Below are 21,413 nucleotides of genomic sequence, written 5' to 3' on the forward strand. Positions count from 1 at the left end.
GACAGACAGATTCAGTTCTTTGCCATTTACAGCAGGAAACTCCCAGTGCAATTTTAAGGCAGAAGACAGGAAACATCTAAACCAAGTTTCAGCAAAACATATGATAACTTCCCCCTTCATTTGGAAAATGTGCTGTGGGACCTTACACCAAAATAGACAATTGAAACCTGATATACTGTCTTTCAACCTTATTGTGATCTCACACACAAAATATGACTCTGGAGCCAAATATTTCCTGGATTAAGTAGTACTTAAAATCAGGTTTTGGGTGTTGTCCCATTGCTTCAGTTTCTTTGAGTGTATCAGTTATAAACCATGGAAAGCATTACTCTAGGATAATTATTTTATATCAATTAGTTTGTCTAATGATACAGGTATATTTGGAGTTTTTTAGCCAGTTCAAACTGATAACCAAGATTCAGCCCTGTCTGCCATTCACAAGGCATTCACTATATAAAGTGAATGAAACCGCAATATTTCCTAGAATACACAATGTAAGGGGAAAATATTTGTCACTAAGAAGGTTGACTGAAAGTAAATTTCACTGAGTGATTTTCTAGCTCTTGGACCACAACTCCTTGAGCACACATCAGTGACGATTCACCTGGATAAAGTTCCACAGGAGTTTCTCAGTGTATGCATTTTACCAAATACTGTGTTTTCTTGTCAGGTGAGCAAAGTGGCCTCAAACCACATGGGAAGTACACTTGCTTTTTCTGATATTGATCTTCATCTTCACTGAGAGCTTGAAGATTGAGCTTCTCAACCCTCAGTGTCAGGGCCACGGCACAATCCAGTCTTGTTCTTTCATCTGTTAGTTCGATAACTGTAATGTCAGCTCTGAAACGAACTGATCGGGAAAGAGGAAAGAAAGTTAAAAATTGCTCTGATGCTGCTCATCAAACAGCCTGTTCACCTATTACCCTCCTCTTCCCTCATCAATTCATTTCAGAGTAACAAGACCTCTCATACAAGAGGAAAAGTGCTGAGATGACTTTACTTATAAACACAATATTTGCAAAATTACTCTTTTGAGACAATGGAGAACACTAATCTATAAGACTTTTTCTTTCCAGCAAAACAAACTTAGTTTTTTAGTGGGGAAATGCTGATGTTTCTGATAAGTAGTTCAATTTTCCATAGCTGTTTTACAGTATATTTAATATGAACACACTGTAATGCCTACCTTAACCTATACAGAACACATCACGCAAACTTCAGCCAGCACCTACCCTAAGAATGAATTTTCTTTGGCAATGGGTTATTACGTATTTCCCCTCTGTGTCTACTCTGTGTTGAAAAACTGATTGTAGTGTGCCGTAACCTGGCATCCAAGCAGGGAAACAATTGTTTTCTACAGGTGCAGTGTTAGCAGGAGAGTTATAAGCTAGTTTTACTAATGTTTTATTATCTGCCATATTTGATAAATAGCTTTCAGCTGAACAATCTGAGTGGCAATATAAGCAATTTCTATTCGTTTGATGTAATCACTGGATCAGGAAATTGAAACCTATACTTCTGCAAAGTTGTGCTACAAGAGGTGTAAGCTCTCTGATTTGCTTCTTGGGTCTTTGACTGTATAAAACAACTGCTAATTATAAATGCTTATTAAATTTTAATACCACTTCTTTAGAAGTAGACTGTGACAGTCAGATACAGTTGAGGAGCTCAGGAAAATTCAATGGTTAAAACTGCAAAAAATTTGCAAAACTTCAGCTTCCCTTGTCAGAACTGAAGTTCTGGTGGAAAAATATATTAAAGGTTGTTCTTCTGGCTAAGACAAAGTTAGGTAGAAAATTCACTATAGATGTGGGTAAAATATAGATTTTTTTAATTTGTAATAAAAAGAATGAACAGAAGGATGTTGGTCATCAACAGGTGTTGGTTGCAGTACAGTCTAAAAAAAGCAACCTACGTTGTCCCATTCATCTGGCTTTGCCAAACCTTCTGAATGCAAGGTATAATTGAAAACTCATGCTTCCCTAGTCCTTTGTATTTTCTCTTTAATGCAGAGAACTGTTCAGATTGCAGATGAAGCTTCCCTTCACCTCCATCAAGCCTGATTGCTCTTCATGTCTCTTCCAGGTCAAAGTCATCTCTCAGGACATTAACACCCAGTTTTCCCCAGGCCTCCAGGGTAGGACTCATATTTCCTCCAACACTAACAGCATGCAGAAGCCTTTCTTCTCCTTCCTCTTGCTTTCTACTTTTCTCTCAAAACAGAATAATTCACTGCCACACTTGACATTTCTGGAAGCTATTGAGGGACTGATTTAAGTGCAGCCCTTATCTTTTCATAAGATTTGTGTAAGGTCAAAATCACAAGCCTGTCTTGCGGGCAAGCTGCAAGAATGACTCGGAGCTAGAGATTTCCATGGTGCCAGCTCAGAAGTAGCCAGTGCCTAGTTATTGTGTTTCAGTAGGGCTAAGGATATAATGAATCAGTTAAAATGAGACATAAGCCCACTGTTGAGGAAACTCCCAAACCACTTAACAATAAAAAAAAAAAAAAAAAAAAAGCAAAATTTATTTTTATACACAATTAATCAACATTCCGCAAACATACAAACAACAGGTCCAAATGTCCGTGAGAGGAGAACAAACTACCACACAATCTTCTGGGGTTTAACAACCCAAAACACCAACAAGGAGTTTAATGACAACCCAAAATGCTCAATCACTCACCTAATAAAAGGTGACGACTTTCAACCTCGAGGAACATCTCAGGGCAGCGTCCCAACCCATAAGAACCCCAAGGAGTCTCCTTGGGCAGCGTCCCAACACAAAGGGAGAGTCCTTACCTGCAGCACACTGCTCCAGGTGAGATTAGATCCAAATGGCTCCCCCCGGGGACTCCATTTATACCCCAGCCGAATCTGACCTGTGGTCAGTATCAGCCCCTATTGGCCAAAGACCCCAACTACCGTAAAGCCCTGAGAACAAGGGCGCAGGAAAGGTTCAACAGCCAGAGAGCCACAATTTCATTGGGTGGGTGCACCTGCCACACCCACCAGAGTACTCAAACCACTAAGCAGATAGACGTCCCCAAATCAAACCTAGGATCATTTTTGGTCAACAGAGTTTCCAGGTTTCTGGGCATGTCTTACTGAAAGTGTCACAAATATCTTATCCTTTCATATGAAGATGATCGCCATGGAGCACATATAATGCCACCATTTGAGATGGACTCTGCCTTTCTGATGCACAAACTAGTGCCACAAAGTAAGCCAAGAAGACACTGAGCCAAAACCTTCAAAGTTTTGTATTGGTTGCAGTTTATGCCTGAAATGTGATGAACTCAAAGCGTCCCTTCCCTCTCTGGTAGGTTTGTTGAGGAATACTGTGAATTCAAGTGAACACATGTACCTAATAATCTTAAAAAACACTGAAAATATAGGGTACTTAAAATCAGTGCAGAGCATCTCCACAGCCATCCAGCTTTTCAGGATCCCAAACAACATTCCAAACACTGACAATCACAGCTCTTCCATTTCCCTCCAAGATGTTTCTATGAATGAGATAGTAAGAAGCTTTCTCCACCATCCCATGAATAAACTCAGTTTTCATCCACAAGTATTTGATTTATTTCCTGAATTTCCTCTACAATATCAGTGTTCCTATTTTATTCCTCTCCAGTGTATGCCATATATTCACAGTCACAGACCATGCCTAACTACCACTTGAGAATTTTGGCAAGCTAATTATCTCAGTATCTACAACCCAGCCAGTCTCATTTTCCATGATCTTGGTTTCAATTAGTTCTGGCTCTTGGTTAACTTCCTCTTTTCAAATACTTCTACTGGATACCTTGATAAGGATGCTACATCAACTTTACTCAGAGAGGTTTTTCCAAGGACTCTTCAGTTCCCTTTATCATCTCAAAGAGAAGGTTCTTTGCTTCCCTCACCAATAGCTTCTTCTGTTTTACCCAAGATACAATCATCATAATTTTCTGTCTCACCTCCTGCACTGCTTGATTGTAAGTTGAACTCCTTTAAAAATCATCAGATACAAAGTATTTACTAAAGTAATGAGGTATTTGACTATGTGCAAATAATTTGCACCAAAATTCACACCCAGTCCACAGAAAAAAAAAACATGGTAGCTATGAAGCATGTCAGCATATTAGTGGTCAAATGGAAACTTCCCACTTCTGCAAGAAGCAAGAATATTATTTCTGCAGATATGGCTTGTGTTGTGACAGGCTTGAATACAGCTGTGATAGCTACAAAAATGTACATTATGTTGTTGCATGAATCATGTGACCATTTGGAGGTCTTTTAATTTAGGTCTAAATTTCAGCCTGAATTTTCATTGTATATTAGACTCATTTTGGCTTCAGTAGCATGTCTGATCTATGCAAAACTATGGGGACATAGCTTTTAAGTTATCCCAGTAAGGGTTTATGATTGTGTTACATCAAGAAAGGAAAGGTGAAGAGATGAATTTCTACTTCGGCTGTTCGCAGCCATTTACCTGGAGACAGTTTTCTGAAGTCTCTGCTCACAGAACAGCAGCATAATAGTTTATGCAATGTGCCTTTGACATGAGAAAGATACAGGCATTTCAAAATGTCTCAAAAATTGAAAAGTCAAACAAAATGTGAAAATAAAAACAGTAGATTCACAATTTATCATTCCTACCCATTTTCTATGTCTGCTAACAGACAACATGAAGTTAGAGAACAGGCAAATTGGAAGGTCACTGTTACCTCTCCAACATACCTTGAAAACAGAAACTAATTAATGTAAGACAGGGGAAAAAAAATGTCTACTGCATGTCACCTAAAGAAATGCTGCCATCAGTAAATTAAAAATGTATGGCTTGAGCTGCATAGCATCTGCCTGCCTAAAGCTATGTCTGTGAGTACTGTGGAACACCAGAGAAGTGAAACAAGGGATCACAGATGGATCATGAAAAGAATGTTAATATTAAATACGTAATTCTAAACAATGTGCAAGCCCTGGAAATCTGAGTATAAATCTCTATTATCAGAAGATGATTTGTCTTAGATTACGCTATTTAATTTCCTATTGCTTAGCAGTTATGAGTTACTATTTGGTGATAACAGTTACATGTAGGAGTATGTAAAATAATTGTTTTCAACATTTGATCAGTGTTTATTTCACTTCTATCTCTTTATCACTAGCAACAGGGAGAAATAGATTGAATAAAATCAGAATCAAACTTCAATAAAATGGAACTTTTTCTCTAGTTGAAGAAACATTCAATCTTTACATTCTTTTTTTCTGGGCCTTTCTGTTTTCTGGTTCTACTCAAAACAAGAAGGTCTGGAAATAAAAGAAGAGAGCATGCAGATCAACTTGAAAGTGTTCTGACTAGCACTTAGTGTTTGGTCACTTGCCCAAAACTAACTTTTAAGCATACCTAGACTTGCTTATATTTAATTGTATGTATGAAATCATTGAATAAATGACTAGTTATTTCTCTTGTGTAGTTATTTTCCTTATTATCAGTTCACATATTAAGTTACTTTTGGGGTTTGTTTTTTAATAATATGATTAGGATTTTTCAAATATGTTTAATTGTCTTGAGAAATAATATTTTGTCCTGCTACTTACTCAGACTTTGATGGTAATTCCACTATTTACTTATGTACCATTTCCCCTAATGTTACCCTGAATTATCACAAAATCCCCACAATATATTTGACTTATACAGCACTCTTACTTATGAGGCCCAAATCCTATTTTCTTTTGCCATAAGCAGCTTCTGCTTTTGTTTGTTATTTATAACACTGTTCAAGACATTTGAATCTTTAGTTTCCAGTCCAGGGAGGACCATTGGGCAGCTTGTGTCCTATTTGAGAATATTCTGTAAATAAGGATGGCTTTTGCCGGAAGTGAACTAGACCAGGACTTGCTGAGGGTGGGCAGATAAAGATGAAGGTGTTTAATATCTCGGACCACATGAAAAAGTTAGCTAACAGTATGGCTCTGAGCGAGTACTGGTTTGAGCACGCTGGCCCCATCTGTCTGTAATCACTGTTGCTTCACTCAATAGAACATTTCATACTGCAGAGAAACAGGCTTGTGTTGATCAGCAGCAAATGGTTGTCGTGAAAATTACTGTGTCTACTCTGGGTCATTTCTTTTTAACTTGGCAGCAGCTTTGGAAAACTCTGTTTACAGTTCTCTGGAAGACAGATGAAATTTAAAAAAAAAAAAAAAAAAACTAAGCTTGCTATCCCCTCACTCTTTCTTTTTTCCTCTCTCTTTCACCAGTCCCTTACTCATCCTTTCTAAAATATTCCCTTTGTCTATTTAGACTGTTAGAGAACTGATAGATGCTAATAATATACTAATAATATTACATACATACATACATGGATCTCTGACTCAGTCATTTTACATTTAAACATAGCCAGGTGCAGTTTACTCATGCAGTGAACCCCTTTATAGTTCCCAAATGTCAATCACAGTTTGGTTAATTAAAAGGTACTAGTGGTCTATGAAAATGAATTCTAGTCTGTTGAGCTTCTTACAAATGTGATTCATCACATTTCTGACTGCAGAATAAATCAGTTGGCTGGTGAGATCCTGCTCGTGATATTACACGGCTCTTCCTTCTTTGCCAGGCTATGCTTTGTGTGGTGAATTGATCTTTTTTCCTAAAACTTACCTTAAATATACCAGAATATTACAGGAAACAACACAAAAGTCCATGAATTCTTTCTTATTTGGACCAGTACTGCAACTGGTGATTTTCCTAGTGTTAAAGACAATCATCAAGTGAAAACTGGTATTCAGGAAAGCTCTTATCAGTTAGACTTAGTTCAGTTGAAAATTTACTGCATTTTCTTTGGCAGATGTTTCAGCCTTTCATCATGGATTAATTATACCCTAGAGTTGGGTTTTCTTACACAACAGAACTACTTCTGCCCACTCAGAAAACAACTAAAGCATAGATGAAATAAGATGTCATTCTCAGCTGCAATCAGTAGCAGAGAAATTCAAATTTACAATTCATTCTTCACAATTTATCTTCTTAAGCAATAAAATCAGAGGAGAAAGTTAAATGAAGTCTGGTTTTGATTTGGGATACACCCTGGATTTTTCATGTTTGGCAGATAACAAGCTTTCTGTCAAAAGTTATTTTATCTTTCACTGTATTCCTGTGAATGGAAGCTGTAATGAGATATACTGAGATCCTAAAATTCCCAAGGAGTGTTGAACAAAACTGGGAAACCATCATCCTCTCAGTATGCTTAGTTTTCATTCCAAACATCTGGCAAATTATGTACTTTTTCTTCACTGACACTTTATACAGTTTAAGTTCTACCTGAAAATGTTAGTCATCTGAGCTGAGATAAAAATGAGCTTTTCTGTAAAAAGTTGAAGTTGTCATTTGAACTGCACAGTTAAGGAAAAGGCCAACCATTTTTCAGAAGGACACAGAGCATTCTCTCACATAGGTTCACAAAGCACTCTGCAACTGGTAATGAATTTTGCTTAGGTCTCTGAATGAGACAAAGAGCAAAGTTAAACTATGCTTAGTGCAACAAAGTGCTGATGAAGTGCTGATTCAGTCCTTACTCCTCAATGAGAGTCTTATCACTCTATATACCAAAGTGATGAAAAAGAATCTCTTTTAGTAGCTATAGCACTACTTTGTTTCATATTAGCACTGAGTGATGAAGGACCCTGTTTCTCTGCTATATTACTTAACCTAATTGGAACTATGGTCTCTGCTATCTCATTACTTAATAATATCTAGAACTTTGGTGCCTTCATCTTCAGACCCTGAGTAGTTAATTACTAATTATACACTCAATCTCCATTTCTTTAAAGATCCACCTGCATTGCACACATACAGTTCTTCATTCCTTTTCTTATGCAATACATTCCAAAACCAAATGCAGAGAGCTTGAGATTTTTATGCAGACACAGAGGATACAACTCCTAGACAGCATACATAAACCAGCTTTGCCCTAGAATAGCCTACATATACTGTGGCTCCTAGCCTTGATGTAGAAAAGGGGACAGATGACTCATCCACCATTTCTGTGTGAGCAAAATAGAATATAACTCTGTGGAACAGAGTTGTAGTTTTGTTGTTGAAAAAATTCTAATGTGCAAGGGTTTTTTTGGCTTTTCTAACCAAATAGGTAAAATGTCTGAAAATCAAAATGTAGCAGGTTGCATGTTTTATACCAGCTCCAAAACCTCTCAGTCAAAATAGCTGACAAACTGGTTATTCCATATATATCACATCTGTGGTTGGAGTAATTTTTTAACAAGGTCAGTGTGAGCAGCTTTATGTTCTAGTCTGATTTAGAATTTTGCCCAGAGATGTGTATTTTTAAAATAAAACAGAAATTGTTATAATTGTACTTTTCATATAATAATGTTCTTATAATATGGCTAGAATCTATATCATGTCGTCAAGTTAAATGTGTTCTGGTCAAGGAATATGACTACAAACACAGATGTTGAGATTATTAAATTGACTATCTGCTTTTCTTATGGAGCAACATTTTAGTGGCTCCTGTGCATAGATATCATTTAATCCCCTGCAGCAAGAAGAATCAATAACAATATTTACTTTAATATCATACCATGTCTTCAAGTACTGTTGAAACTCCATACTGATTACATTTCTGCCAGTTGCATAACCTTCTGTCAAAATGAGAGTTGAGGCAGTATGAAAGACAAGTCAGAAAGTTTACTAGACATTTCTCCTTTTTTGGAAAATCTTGTCCTTATCTGTTGTGTCTTCAAAAGAGAATTGCTGGAGCAGCTGAGAATAAAACTACCTGGTTGAAGGAACTACATTATTCAAGGCTGTTCCCAGTCAATGGCAGCAGGAAAAGTAGTATTAGTTACCTGTATCCAGCTGAAAATATTAGCCTGTAAAAGTGTCCTTCCACCCCACAGTCTCTCACATGAGGATCCACAAGAACATCATGCACAGAGCAGATAGGTTTGCAAAAGGTCTGACCACCCAGCAGATACAAAAACAATTGTTGCCATGGCAAAATTTTGCAGATAGATTTCAATTACAGGAATCTATTTCCTGAACAAGTCATTTAGAAACTGCTGTCTCTTTTAAGTCTTCATGACAGCTTAAGTTTGGACTTGAAGGGACTGAGTAGGTCATTATACTTTTGGATCGTGGTGGGATTTGGAAGAACAACTGGACTTATCCACTGCATGTTTGGGAATATGACTGAAAGCATCAGCAAAGACCTGGAAAGGGAAGTTCTCAAGATGCAGATTAAGACCTGCAATAGGCAGAAGGAACCCCAGAAATAATGTTTTAATGTCTCATTTTTCACTGTCTATCAGTCTGTCTCTTATGAAAATCTTCACCTGAAAAGAAACTAAATGTTTCACAGTTGCCTGTGGGGCTAGGAGGGAGAGTCCTTTGCATTTAGATGTAATAAAACAAGAGCAGGACATGATCAGCTGGGCAGAAGATCACATTTTCTTTAAAAAGCTGTAACTTCAGTTACAGGTCTAGAAACAGACTGCTGTCTTACAGAAGTTGCATGGGGAAATAGATTTTTCTTAAATAATAGTCTATGACTGCTGTCTATTCTTAATATTTTTAAAACTTGTTAGGTAATTACAATCAGTGGTATTCCAAAAAAAGCTGCCAGGATTCAATCCCAAAGAAAAAATTCTTTGCCTTTACATCAGCATTGACTGATTTGTCAATGCAGAACATAACACTGCATGTTGTTATAAACATGTGCAAATATTGGTCAGTAGGTTTTTTCCATATTTCTTTGTGAGAAGTGGAGAAAGAATGAGTCTGCGTGTGGTATTTTTGTGGTACAGAAGACATACTCCTCTGACATTATTGATGGATGGTGTCTCTAGACTAAGGTTGTTAAAATGCTTTCCACAATTCATACTAGCAATGAATGATGGGGTATTTGCCTTCTTTCTTGCCATGCATGAAATGAATGTCTACCTCACTGACTCCAGCTGCTCATCTGTGACCATCTCTGCTGCTTTCTATGATGGGGGCTTTAAAGAGTTATGCTGTGACAGCCTCTCCACAACATAACTACTGTGCCAAGCAAAACCACAAGATTGCCTGTTTGGATGGGGAGCTGTAATTTTCCAGCTCCTTTTCAAAATCTACAGAGTGGGGTTGCTGTCCTAATTGCTATTTATCTTAAAAGTTTTGGAAAATTTCAGTGAGAATTGAGTTTCATGTTTTCTACTACCTAGTACTGGATGTTACAGCAATGAGGAAGATTTTCATGCATGAAAGTCATACCCTTTTCTCTCTGGCTGCAAATTCTGTTCTGAAGCATGTTTTATTGTACTTAAGCTACAAACATTGCAGAGGTTAAAGCTCCAGTCAGAAAAAAAAAAAAAAAAAAAAAAAAAAAAAGAAAGCAGTATCTCATTGCCCATTTCTTTCTTTCAAGCTGTTAAACGTGTTGGTATAGTGTGTAGTAAACTGTCAACACTAGTAGACAAATGTCAGAGCAGGCAGCTGACAGACCAGAGTAGTCTAACAAGTGTTATCTGCAAACAAAGCATTGCTTCATTTCTTCCCTTTTATGGAAGGAAATAGTCCTCAGTGGCACCTATGTGCCAATTAAATTGGCAACAGGTGACTCCTGAAAGGTGGTTTTGGTCAATTGCTAAAATACAGTTTTCCTGGGTCATTGTAACACAATACCTGCATGGCATGTATACATTTATATTTGTCAAGTGTGTGTAAGCTTACTAATGTTAAGTATTTGCAAATCCTAGTTCAGAACTGAAACAGTTCTGACATCAGTAAACTAAATGGAATTGTAATGCAATTAGCTTGTTAGAAAGCATTTTTGCTAATGACTTCTATAGCATAAAATCAAAAGCATTAGTATATGCCTGGAGAATCATAGCACTAACTTAAAGATATTTCATCATCCTTTTGAACTGGTTTGGGTTTGGGGGATTTTTTTTTTTAATAAATGTGCTGTGTGTCATCCTCTTTATTACTGTATTTTTGCAATTGCACAACTGCGCAGCTGTGCGATCTGGTGACAAATCCACCCAGTGTAGCCAAATATCTGCTTCCATGTTTGTGAATTTGACTAATACATACCTCACCTAAGACAACCAGGTGCAATGAAGACCTTTAAATATTTGGTAGCAGAGCAATTTATTTATACACAAAATTAGGGATCAATGACCAAGAATGATGCTAGTAATTAAGTATATAGGATGGTTCATATTTGTAGACAATTCATTTCAGCTTTATGTGTTCCACAAAATTTGTGTTTGTTATGTCAAAGGCATGCAGATATTTTGGAGCAAGAGGACACACAAATGAGCTAGCAGGCAGCCTGTTGAACCATGTCAAAGAAAAGGGAATATCTCTAACTTTTCTTGATAATTTTAAGAATACTTCAAAAGACATTTTCTCCTAATTGTCTTGCTGAGTTTCTGAGTTGAGCTCCACAGCTAGAAAAACTGAAGAGTTATTACCACTAATTAATGCTTAAGACTAATCAGTTCATCTTTTTCATCTCTGTTGTAACAGGCCAATTCAGGAAAAAAAAAAAAAATCCCTACTGTTAGAATAAGTAGAAGAAATTTCTTCACTGGCACCCTAAGATTTTTTTTTGATAGACTGTTTATGTAGCATTACCCTTTTTCAAATCAGTTTGAAGTAAGATGAAGCATTTTCCATGTTAATTCAAAGGTTGAGCACCTTATTGAGAAGTTCCACAAAGCGGCATTATGTAAGAGTCCCAGAGCAGGCTTGAACCCAATGTTTGTCTAGTATTCCAGATCATCTACCAGACCAATAATTAAAAGAAAGAAATGGCAAGCATATATGGTATTTCTTCCTAATACTCTCTCATTTTTGACTATTTTCAGTTCAAAGAATTTCTTGAGGCCAATATAATTTAGGAATGCCAGTTAGTACAACCAGGAGGCATCTTTTTCCATTTGGCCTTCACATTCATTGCCTGAGAACAAGTACACTCGTTCCTTCTTTCAAAAAAGAAAGCAAATATACTTTTAGATTTAGAGAGAGGGGATGAAATGAGGTGGCAGAACATGGTTATCTGCAATCTCTCGTGTCTTGTTTACCTTGATTCAGCCTCCTCTTTACCTCTTGTCGCGAACAAGAATGTTACAGGCAACAAGCTTTTCCACGATACCTCCATGCGGAAACTATGCCATTACTATAATGCTTAAAAAGGAGAAAGAAAAAATGGAAGTCAAGCATGATGCTGAAGCATGGTAGTATTTGGTATGGCAAGTAAGAATCAGCAAGCCTGTGTTCCACTCCTGCTCCAGCAACTTATTCATGCTGTCTTGTGACTGCCTAATTCAAAGTACAACTCCCACCAGTGCCTCCTGCAGACACGATTTGTAACAAAGCAGCATCTGCTTATGTAGGGTTTGTGTAGGATCTGATCCACTCGGCATGTTCAGAGGACACCTACTGCATCAAGCCCTGCAGGTGAGACAGGCAAAGGAACGCCTGCTTTGTGGTTCCCATAGGACAAGAGTAGGAGGTAACTGTCATGTCCTGTCAATACTGAGATGCTTAGGCACATGGCCAAGGCAGATCATTAGTCAAATTTTCATTAATAAAAGGCATTTGTTGCCTTCAAGACAAGGTGGCACCAAAGAGAGTTTTGGAGGATCACAGTTTTGGTGCTTGATGTCTAAGTGCTTCCTCAGAAGCCTATAGGTTTTTTGAACCTATACCTAAAGTCTTGATTCACTCTAATACTACATATGCAGTATATACATATTCATTGAGGTATTATCATAGCTTCTTTGCTATGCCCTTTGTCACACAAAGGATGAGGCCAAGGGATGAGGCTTATTAATAAATCACTCTGTTTGGAAAAGTAGCCATCTGGCATAGAATTCACAGAGGGAACAACTTAATTCTGTTCTCCCTCACAGCCCAGGGCAGCAGCTCTGCTTTTTCCTACAGGCTGCAAAGTCTGCTTGAACCACAAGCACTTAGATCTTGAGCCTGAGAGAACTCTGTTCAGTACCAGTCAGTTGTTAGAAGCTGATTTCTATCAACAGAAGAGAAAAGGTGCTAATGAAGTGCAAAATTATCTTTTCCTCACTGCTACTTCCATCCTGCATCCACCAGAGTTTGGTTATACTTGAGACCCCAGTGTGTTTCACAAACTCTTGTTAGGATGTCAGTTCAGTCACTGTCTCAGGGAGAGATGCTGTGCACAGATTCAAAACCACACTGCTCATGCCACTACTGCCTGACCTCTACCACAAAATGCATAAAAGTTAGTTCTCAGCTCTCTTGCATTTTATGTAGTCATTACTATGCTAAACAGACAAAAATATTGCAGCCAGTGGGGAAATATTAGTTCAGTGTTATAAAAACTTTCACTCGCCTGCAGGTGTAGATGTGATTCAAGAAGCAAAGCACCTGCTTATTCTATCCTCTGAAGCAGAAGCATATGTAAACACAGAACAGAAATGTTTATTGTCCTGGGGCTTTCCTCTGCTTAGCCCCATACAGTGCACCAGAGTGTCAAGAGCAGTGTCCTCATTTATGGATTCTTTACAAGGATCAAAACACATTAGAGCAAGGATAATTTTGAGGCCAGACGGTGCTCTGGGAGGTTGGACAGATGTCCAGTACATGCTGATTAGACTGCCAGAATAAAAGTCTAACAATTTTTTTTTTTCTCCAATTACTGAGTCAATCTTGAAGAAGTGATAAATGTAACCATGTTTTTGTTGCTAAGGTTCCCAACGCTGAGTGTATTGAAAATTTAAGTCATCCCTTACCTACATTTTTAAAAAATGAGACAGCGAAGTCTTTCAGAACTCAAAGCTTGTATATTATTTTCAGAGTTTTAGATAGTTTAAAGTCTATTTACGGATCATTTCAAGTCTATGTCAAATATGTATTTCAAGTCCAATAGTATCAAATCCTAAAATGTCATGAACAGTCTAATAATAGACTTGTCTGAGCTCAGTGCTTTACAGTTGATTTATACGAGAACATGAGAACAATAAATACCAATATCCTAAGTACTGATGAACCCCAGGCTCCAGTTAAAAGTTCACAGACCTGAACACTTTCCTTTTTAAAATCAGTGTGGCTCTTCAGCCACCAGCTCTGGAACCTACCAGTTTTCACTGTGAGTTATTCAGCTGAATCAGCTGAATCACTGTCCCATGCACTGTGGTCATAGATCAAAGCATTTAGGAAGGTACAAAGGAAATGCTGAAGGGACACTATGCCCACTCCAGTGGTGATCCAGTTGTCCTTCTAACACTGAATTTTCTATAACAAACAGAAATCTACTTTTCATAATCACTTGATCCTCTATGTCATTACAATTTGTGCTATTCTTCAGTGGATTTCAGTGCAACACTGTTCATTAATTAGTTTTCCAGACTTGCTAACACTAGGAACATGCACTGGAACTTTATACCTCAGAGAAGGTACCTACAGCTCACTAGGATTTGTCTCCACCCATATAAGGGGCATTACTACAGCCAATGCTATGGCTTTAAGTTATCAGCAGGTTTCTCCTACACTGATTGCTACTAGTAGGTACAAGCAATCCAGCACAACTTTTTCTTTTGCAAACTATGCCAATTTAGGAGTTGTGGCCCAGTGTGTATGGATAATATGAAAAGAAAGTTCAGGAGGCCTTTTGCAATCTTAGTCCAGTCCTAGCAGAGTTCTATGAGTTCAGGGAGTCCAACGGTGCTGGAGTGTCAGCACTGACCATTTGCCAAAGAAGTGAGGAGGACAACATCGTGACTTCTCTAGCAAATGTGTGGACCTCTCTCTCTCTTCTTCCCAGAATTTTGGGAATTGTAGTGATGTATATATATACGCTCGAGGGCCTGGAGTGGTATATGATTTGTCACCCACCCTAAAAACTTTTCTTGTATTATTGCACCAGAAACTTTCCTTCAGCACTTTGTTGCATCTGCCTTCTTTGGAAGACAGCTGGTATTGCTGCTGTCTTTCATTTTATTTTCTCTCTGCTATTAGCTAGCTCTACTGGTTTGTAAGCTCTGCATGTCCTGCTGTGTATTCACTTTTACAGGTCACCTACAAGTAAAGAAAGACAAAAGTGAACCTAACCACTGCAGAAGCTCTCCTCTTAAGAAACTTCCACCTGATTCTTAACTATTTCCCACCTGTCTCTCTAAACATTGATAAGTTAATTCTTTATTGGGTTGAATATTGGCTTGCACTTTGCAACCTTAAATGTTAGCTCTACATGAGACACTGTGCTGGAAAATATCATAAGGACCAAGTACATTATGTCTGACCCTTCACCCACATCCCCTCTGATGCAATGTTCACAAAGGCATTAATCAGGTTTGTTAACCAGGCCTGCTCTTTCATAATATAGGTCAGCAGGCCCTGCCTGAGAATGAGATCTAATTTATCAGGAGGTGACCTTTCAGAGGAGGCTGGAAGGCCAGTGGAGTGTGTAAGTGTGGAAATGGAGGAAAGGACCGATGCTGAAGCAGTGTAAATGAGGGGACACCTGTGTAAAACCTTTGGCTGAGCTCCATTACGTTGCACTTTGGGATGGAAACCCAGTCTGGCATGAAATTATCATTGTGCTATTTAGTAATATACCAGACAACCCAAGGAGTTTTGCTCTGTGTCACCTGGAAGCCATCATAAGGATGGCCTAGTCATAAAAATTGGTCATGAAGAGAATTATATTTATTTCAAGGAAGCAAGAACCATTTCTCTACTACTTTCTGTGGGAAAATATAGGAAATATTCACACCCATTTGCATTTTAACAGTATTCTAAGTATTAGAAAACAAAAATTCTAGTAATGTACTGAAATAAGACCACAATTACTTTGGATATATAGAAAAGGAGCTTCTGCTTCTGATGGAATTATCAGGTCACATCCCCAGCTCCAGAGCTGCTGACACCATCCGTGTTAGTGTTTCAGCAGGAGATAATTTCACTTATATCAAGGAGGTGCACAAACAGGGAGACTGGAAGCTCCAGATTCTTTCTGTTATTCAGGCTTTTCAGTAGCATTCATTTCTCATGAATAAAATGTTTCCAACTGCTTGACCACTGTATTGCCAGCCCTGTGGGGGGCCACCCCTCCGGTCCGGGCTGCGTGTATGTGGAGGCCAGGTGGACACGTGTGACCATCCCTGGCCTCCATCAGTGACCACCAGCTGGCCTCTCGCCTTCCCTGCCAAGCAGGGGATGGGGAGGTGTTGCCACAGCAACACCCTCTCCCCCTCACTCTCCCCCCAGGATGTGGTTGCTATGTCAACGCTCTCCTTGTGGCATCCACCCCTGGGAGGGAAAGGCTGGAAGGGTTGTCATGGAAACCATGCTCCCCTGAAGCATCAGTAGAGCTGGTCTCATCCCCACCTTTCTGTCCTCAAAATGTCCTGCCATGAAGCTGAGATGATTCCTGGCCATGTCCTGCTCTGTGCCAGCCCCAGCTTCACACAGCTGCTCCCACCCAGCTCGCAGCAGCTTCACCAGCCGTGCAGGACCGACCTGATGGGAGACCTTTTACTGTCACAGTGCTGGAGCTGCTCATGTCCTGGGACACAGACAGCTGTGGGACAGCCTAATGCGAGGAACCTAGCTTATCTTCTCAAGGAACAGTGGAAATGGGAAGTTGCTGGTTGTGCTGGTGATGGAAGTGCTCAGTGCATGGATGTGGGGAGATGTAGCAGGGGAGGCACGTCTACTTGGGAGTAGATATACGGTCTCAGGCCAGGCTTGTATTATATAAGAACAACGACCCAAAACATCTTTTCCTCTAGAAATACTTCCTGTACTACATCACTTTTTTTAAAATTCCAAAAAATTCCTGAAGGTATCATTTCTTTTCAGATGAGTCTACTGTGGGAAGGAACTGTCTGAACCAGTTCTGTGGAAAGGCTGCAGTTAGAAAATGTGGCAAATATATTCAAAACCCCAAATATTCCATGGAATGTTAAAATACGTAGGAGTGCTTTTAGCACAGGTATTTGCACTGAAAACATCAGAGGTCTTGACTGCACAATTTAATGAGGCCCAGTTAATTAATCCCTGCATGTCCCTGAAATATCTGAACAAAGAGATTTTCTTTAAAGGAAAGAAAATGCTCCTCTATCACAGGGAGCATCTGGGGATTTTGGATAATAGCATAGCAGAGGATTTTGCAGATACAGTCCAAAGAATCAGAATGTTGACACTGCAAAAAGTCTCCAAAAAACTCTAGTTTCTGTGTCACAGGACATTCATATACACTCAGTATTTGGCTTTTTGCATACACATTTTAGTTAATAAGTGATATAACAAATACTAAATAAGAATTGCTTACAGTTAAGAATTTATCAGTGTTCAGGATTTAGGACTATCATGAGTTCATGGGCAAACTCTGAAATTACAAATACCTGTTTTGACACTGACTCTGAGAAATGTATAATAGGGTCATCTAATGCTGAATAATCAAAGGGGAAGAGATTGGGTCTCCTCAGGGATAAGGAACTTTGTGTACATCTTAACTATTGTTATACATTCTGTTGTTGCTTATCTAAGAGAAGTGAAACATGTCACTGCAGATGACCTCACATAATCAAGGGGGAAATTAACATACAAAAATGACCAGATCAAGAGATTTTGAGTTGTATCTTCTAATAGAGACGTGATTCTATCTTATCTTCTTTTTGAATGAAGAACTCTTGTTGTTCTGTGACATTTCTGTGCAATTATTTGTCTGGAACATACTTACAGAAGACTTGAAATCATCCTGTAATCTCATCCTAAAGGTCATTATTTCATTTGTATTTGGATGGATTTCAACTGTATTTCTCATTGGGATCAAGCAGTTCCAAATCAGTCTCAAAGCCAACACTTGTGCTTTGATCTCTGTGTTGACCATGTGGCACAGAAAATCGGCTCACAGTATGACATAAAAAATATGCAAACCATCATTCTTTTCACTAGACTTTAAACTTTTTCTTTGGGGAAACAGGATCTTGTTTGTGTCGAAACTTCAGATCATGATGCTCTCTATTATTGAATATACTTCTTTGATTCAGTAGATTCTTAAGGTAAGAATATACAATTATTTCTAGAAATCAGTCATCTAGACCTGCCTAAGCAGAAGCTGCTCAGTTATCCATATATTTTCTTCAACTGCTTCCAAAACCTGTCTATTCTTTTGACCTTTATAATGTCTGTAGCAGAGAGTTCTTTAAATTTAATTATGTGTTGTATGAAAAACTGTTTAGTTTGGTTTCACCTAATAATTTAATTTTTCCACTTTCTTCTGCTGAAAAATACTGTCAATATAAGGTCCTTACCACCTTTTAAACCATGCATCATTTTACAGGTTTAAACAATGGACTTCTGTGGTAGACTTGGCTACATATCATTTTCTGAAGTTATCTGATGGGTATGCCTCCTCTCAAGCATTACTTTCTTCCAGGAAAACACCTCAGGGAAATACTGCTGGTCATAGCTGTAACTCCGCTAGAAATAAAAGAAGCTTCATTGCAATCAAAGTACATTGATTTCAGTCCATGAACCTTCCCTGAAGAACTTCCAACCTAACACTGGAGGTAGAAAAAGCAAGATGACAGACACACTAAATAAGGTATATATGTCTTCAAATGGGTCCATCTATTTAGCTAATTCAGATTTCTTAGCTTGGTGTCACTGATGTAGCAGAAGCATGTTTTTAGGAGGGAATGAGGTTAGTGAGGTGAAATGTTGTACAGTATTTGAAATCAAGGTTGGAGAAGAATGCGGACATGCCCTAGTTAACACTTCCTAACTCACATCTAATTAGAAAAAGTGAGTTTGCTACAAATTTCATCAGTGGGGAACTCAAAGACAAATTCTTCAGTGAGTGGCTTGAAAGAAAGCAAGGTACTTGAGTGCTGTGTGATGTAAAGAACAAAAATGAACAGCTAATTCATCTTTGAAATATCTAACTTCCATGGGAATATCAGTATTAGCAAAAAGACTTATAATTTAGGTACAACATAGAGGCTAAAATAATACTCAGAAGCAAGGGAATGTTAATCTATAGCCATTTCTAAATGTATTATGAAATGACAGTTTCAAATTAAGAAAGAACTTTAGAAGATTTCATTTCAATACACAACAGTCATTACTAATATCAAATTCACCATGCTTTAAAAGTGCATAAATGCTTTTAAAACAATGCTCTGAAGCCAATTATAGGTTAATTTACATGACCATGATAATTCTAGATTATAACAACCTTTAGAGAGAGTTTGGTTGCATACTTATTGCTCTTTTGTTTGCATATTAATGATTTAAGGGGTTGAATAACATATATAGATAAATTATATATATGAGCTAAATTTTTTAGAATGTTTATCTTGATTTTTCTGAGGCCTGTGTTTCTCTGCCTAAGGCATCAGTGTGGCATATAATGTTTCAAATACAGATATTCTGCTCCTTCTACAAAATAAATGGAAAACAGACATTAATAAAAGAGACCTCTGACTAAGATTTCATTCCTTTGAAATTTTCATGTGGGAAAACCGTCATTGCTGCCATCCTGCACCTAATTTGACCTACTTTGCAGATTAAATACAGTGGAATTTGCAAGTATACATATTTACATGTAGGAGACAGCAGATAACATCGTAAAGTCATTAGAACTAATATAATAGGAGTGGAAACATGACACGTCCCTGTACAGTGGATCTGTACAGATATCCAATAAAGCCCCAGCTGATTCCTCTGTTACATTTCTTTAATGGTCCATACATGGGAAGCACAACATACACATTTCTACTCAGCAAACTTTAGGTCAATTCTGAAAGAAAAAGTTCACAGTCAATTTGGAGTGTGGAGTTGTATACCAGAAAGAGCAATGAGCTCCACCTGTGCAACAACAGCAAGTGGATAGCAATGGGAATGAGGCAGAATGCTGAGGAATCATAATAAATGAATGAGGTTTGGACAAAGGGAAGAATAATGTGGGGAGTTAAAAGGGACAGACACAGGGATTACAGCCAACAGAGCCGCATCACCTACCTGAAATACTTTTGCCAAATTGTCAAAGAGGGCTTGACCAGCGCTGACTTTGTGCTTGACTCCCCTGACTGTGCCATTTTTGCTGAGGATGTTGACTCGCTTTGTACCAAACCCCTTCTCTTTAGCGGCTCTGACTAAAATGAGCAAGTCATCCTGCTCGTTCTCGTTTTCATCGCACTCGGACCCTACGTGTCCATTCTGCTGCCCGTCCACTTCGCTCAGCCGGCTGGTTTGGTCAGTCTCTGAGCTACTGGCGTACTCGGAGTCCAGAGAGTCGGCAGCCTCCCCATCGGCGTACACCTCCTTCAGCACCCTCCCGCTGTGCGAGGACGCAACGCGGAATCGAACCTTCCTCGACAGCCTCTCGCTGTCCGTCTTCATCTCAGTTTTAAACATCGCCTCTTCCACTGATATAAGCAGTTTGCATTGTTCCAGCGTGGTGCCCATTGCATTTGCCAGTTTGTCACACTTAACAACAATATCAGTGCTGTTTTCTCTTGACAGAGGTTCTCATATTAAACTAAAGAGGGTTCCCAAGAAGCTACACTGCCGTTCTGCAGTTAATAATGGATGCATTTGTGCTATGGTTACCTTTAAACTAAAACCTGTAAAACGATCTTGTCAATTAAATATTAAAAAGTCATTGTGTACTTTTTAGCACTAAGGAAGAAAGCAAGAAAGGCAGAAATTATATTAATTGATTAAAATTAAAGTAAAAATTCAAACCCACACATGATAAACTAAATAACAGAAATTACACAAGTTTGTATGAATGAAGTTTTTGCTTGCTGAGAAAAACAAAGAGGGAGAGTTTTTCACAAGATCTGCAGAGTGAAAACTGTTTATGTACATTACACCTGAGGGGGAAATCATGAATTTCAGCACTGAAGAGGACTCAATGATGGGCACGTTTCTTTCATCAGAACATTTCGTTCCCCTACCAGTCAGACTTCATTCACCAAAGCTTGCTCTATATATAAGTTTACAGAGATTCAGCAGGGAGCTCTCACTTGGTGTTCTGTGATGCTGACCTTTTCATGGACTGGCAGAGCAGTGGAGAAGCAATTAGTCACATTTTATTGCACAGAGTAACACGGTGTTGTTAAATAAAACTGAGCCACAGCTAGTAACACATAGTAACCACAGCCTCTGATCTGTTTTCTCAATTATTCAAGGGACTGGGCCAAGGGAATCTGAACAAGGAATAGGAGAAACCTAGTTAATTGGGGCAAAAAGGATCAAAGAAATGTAGGGTAAGGTAGGTTCAACCAAAACCGAAGGAAATTCCCCTATCCCAGCAAATCACTAGTAGAGGTTGGTGCAGTGCTAGGCACCCGGATCTAGATGCAAAAATAACAAACCCACACTTGAGGCTTCTGGCTATGTCCTCTCAATATCATGTAGTAGCACCCTAG

The 21,413-nt window shown here is 38.5% G+C and overlaps 1 protein-coding gene across 1 annotated transcript in view; it reads right to left on the reverse strand.

Moving 5' to 3' along the window:
• The window catches only part of GRXCR1 (glutaredoxin and cysteine rich domain containing 1), a 41,146-nt gene extending 20,752 nt beyond the window's left edge, over positions 1-20,394 (reverse strand). The window contains exons 1-2 of the mRNA XM_009963852.2: positions 19,999-20,394; positions 14,378-14,380 (exon numbers count right to left, since the gene is read on the reverse strand). Coding sequence (XP_009962154.1) covers positions 14,378-14,380; positions 19,999-20,394 — 399 coding nt within the window. The remainder of the gene's footprint in view (positions 1-14,377; positions 14,381-19,998) is intronic.
• Positions 20,395-21,413: the final 1,019 nt, after the last annotated feature.

Source organism: Tyto alba, unplaced genomic scaffold (assembly GCF_018691265.1).
Source record: "Tyto alba isolate M040663 unplaced genomic scaffold, T.alba_DEE_v4.0 Super-Scaffold_6, whole genome shotgun sequence".
NCBI lineage: Eukaryota > Metazoa > Chordata > Aves > Strigiformes > Tytonidae > Tyto > Tyto alba.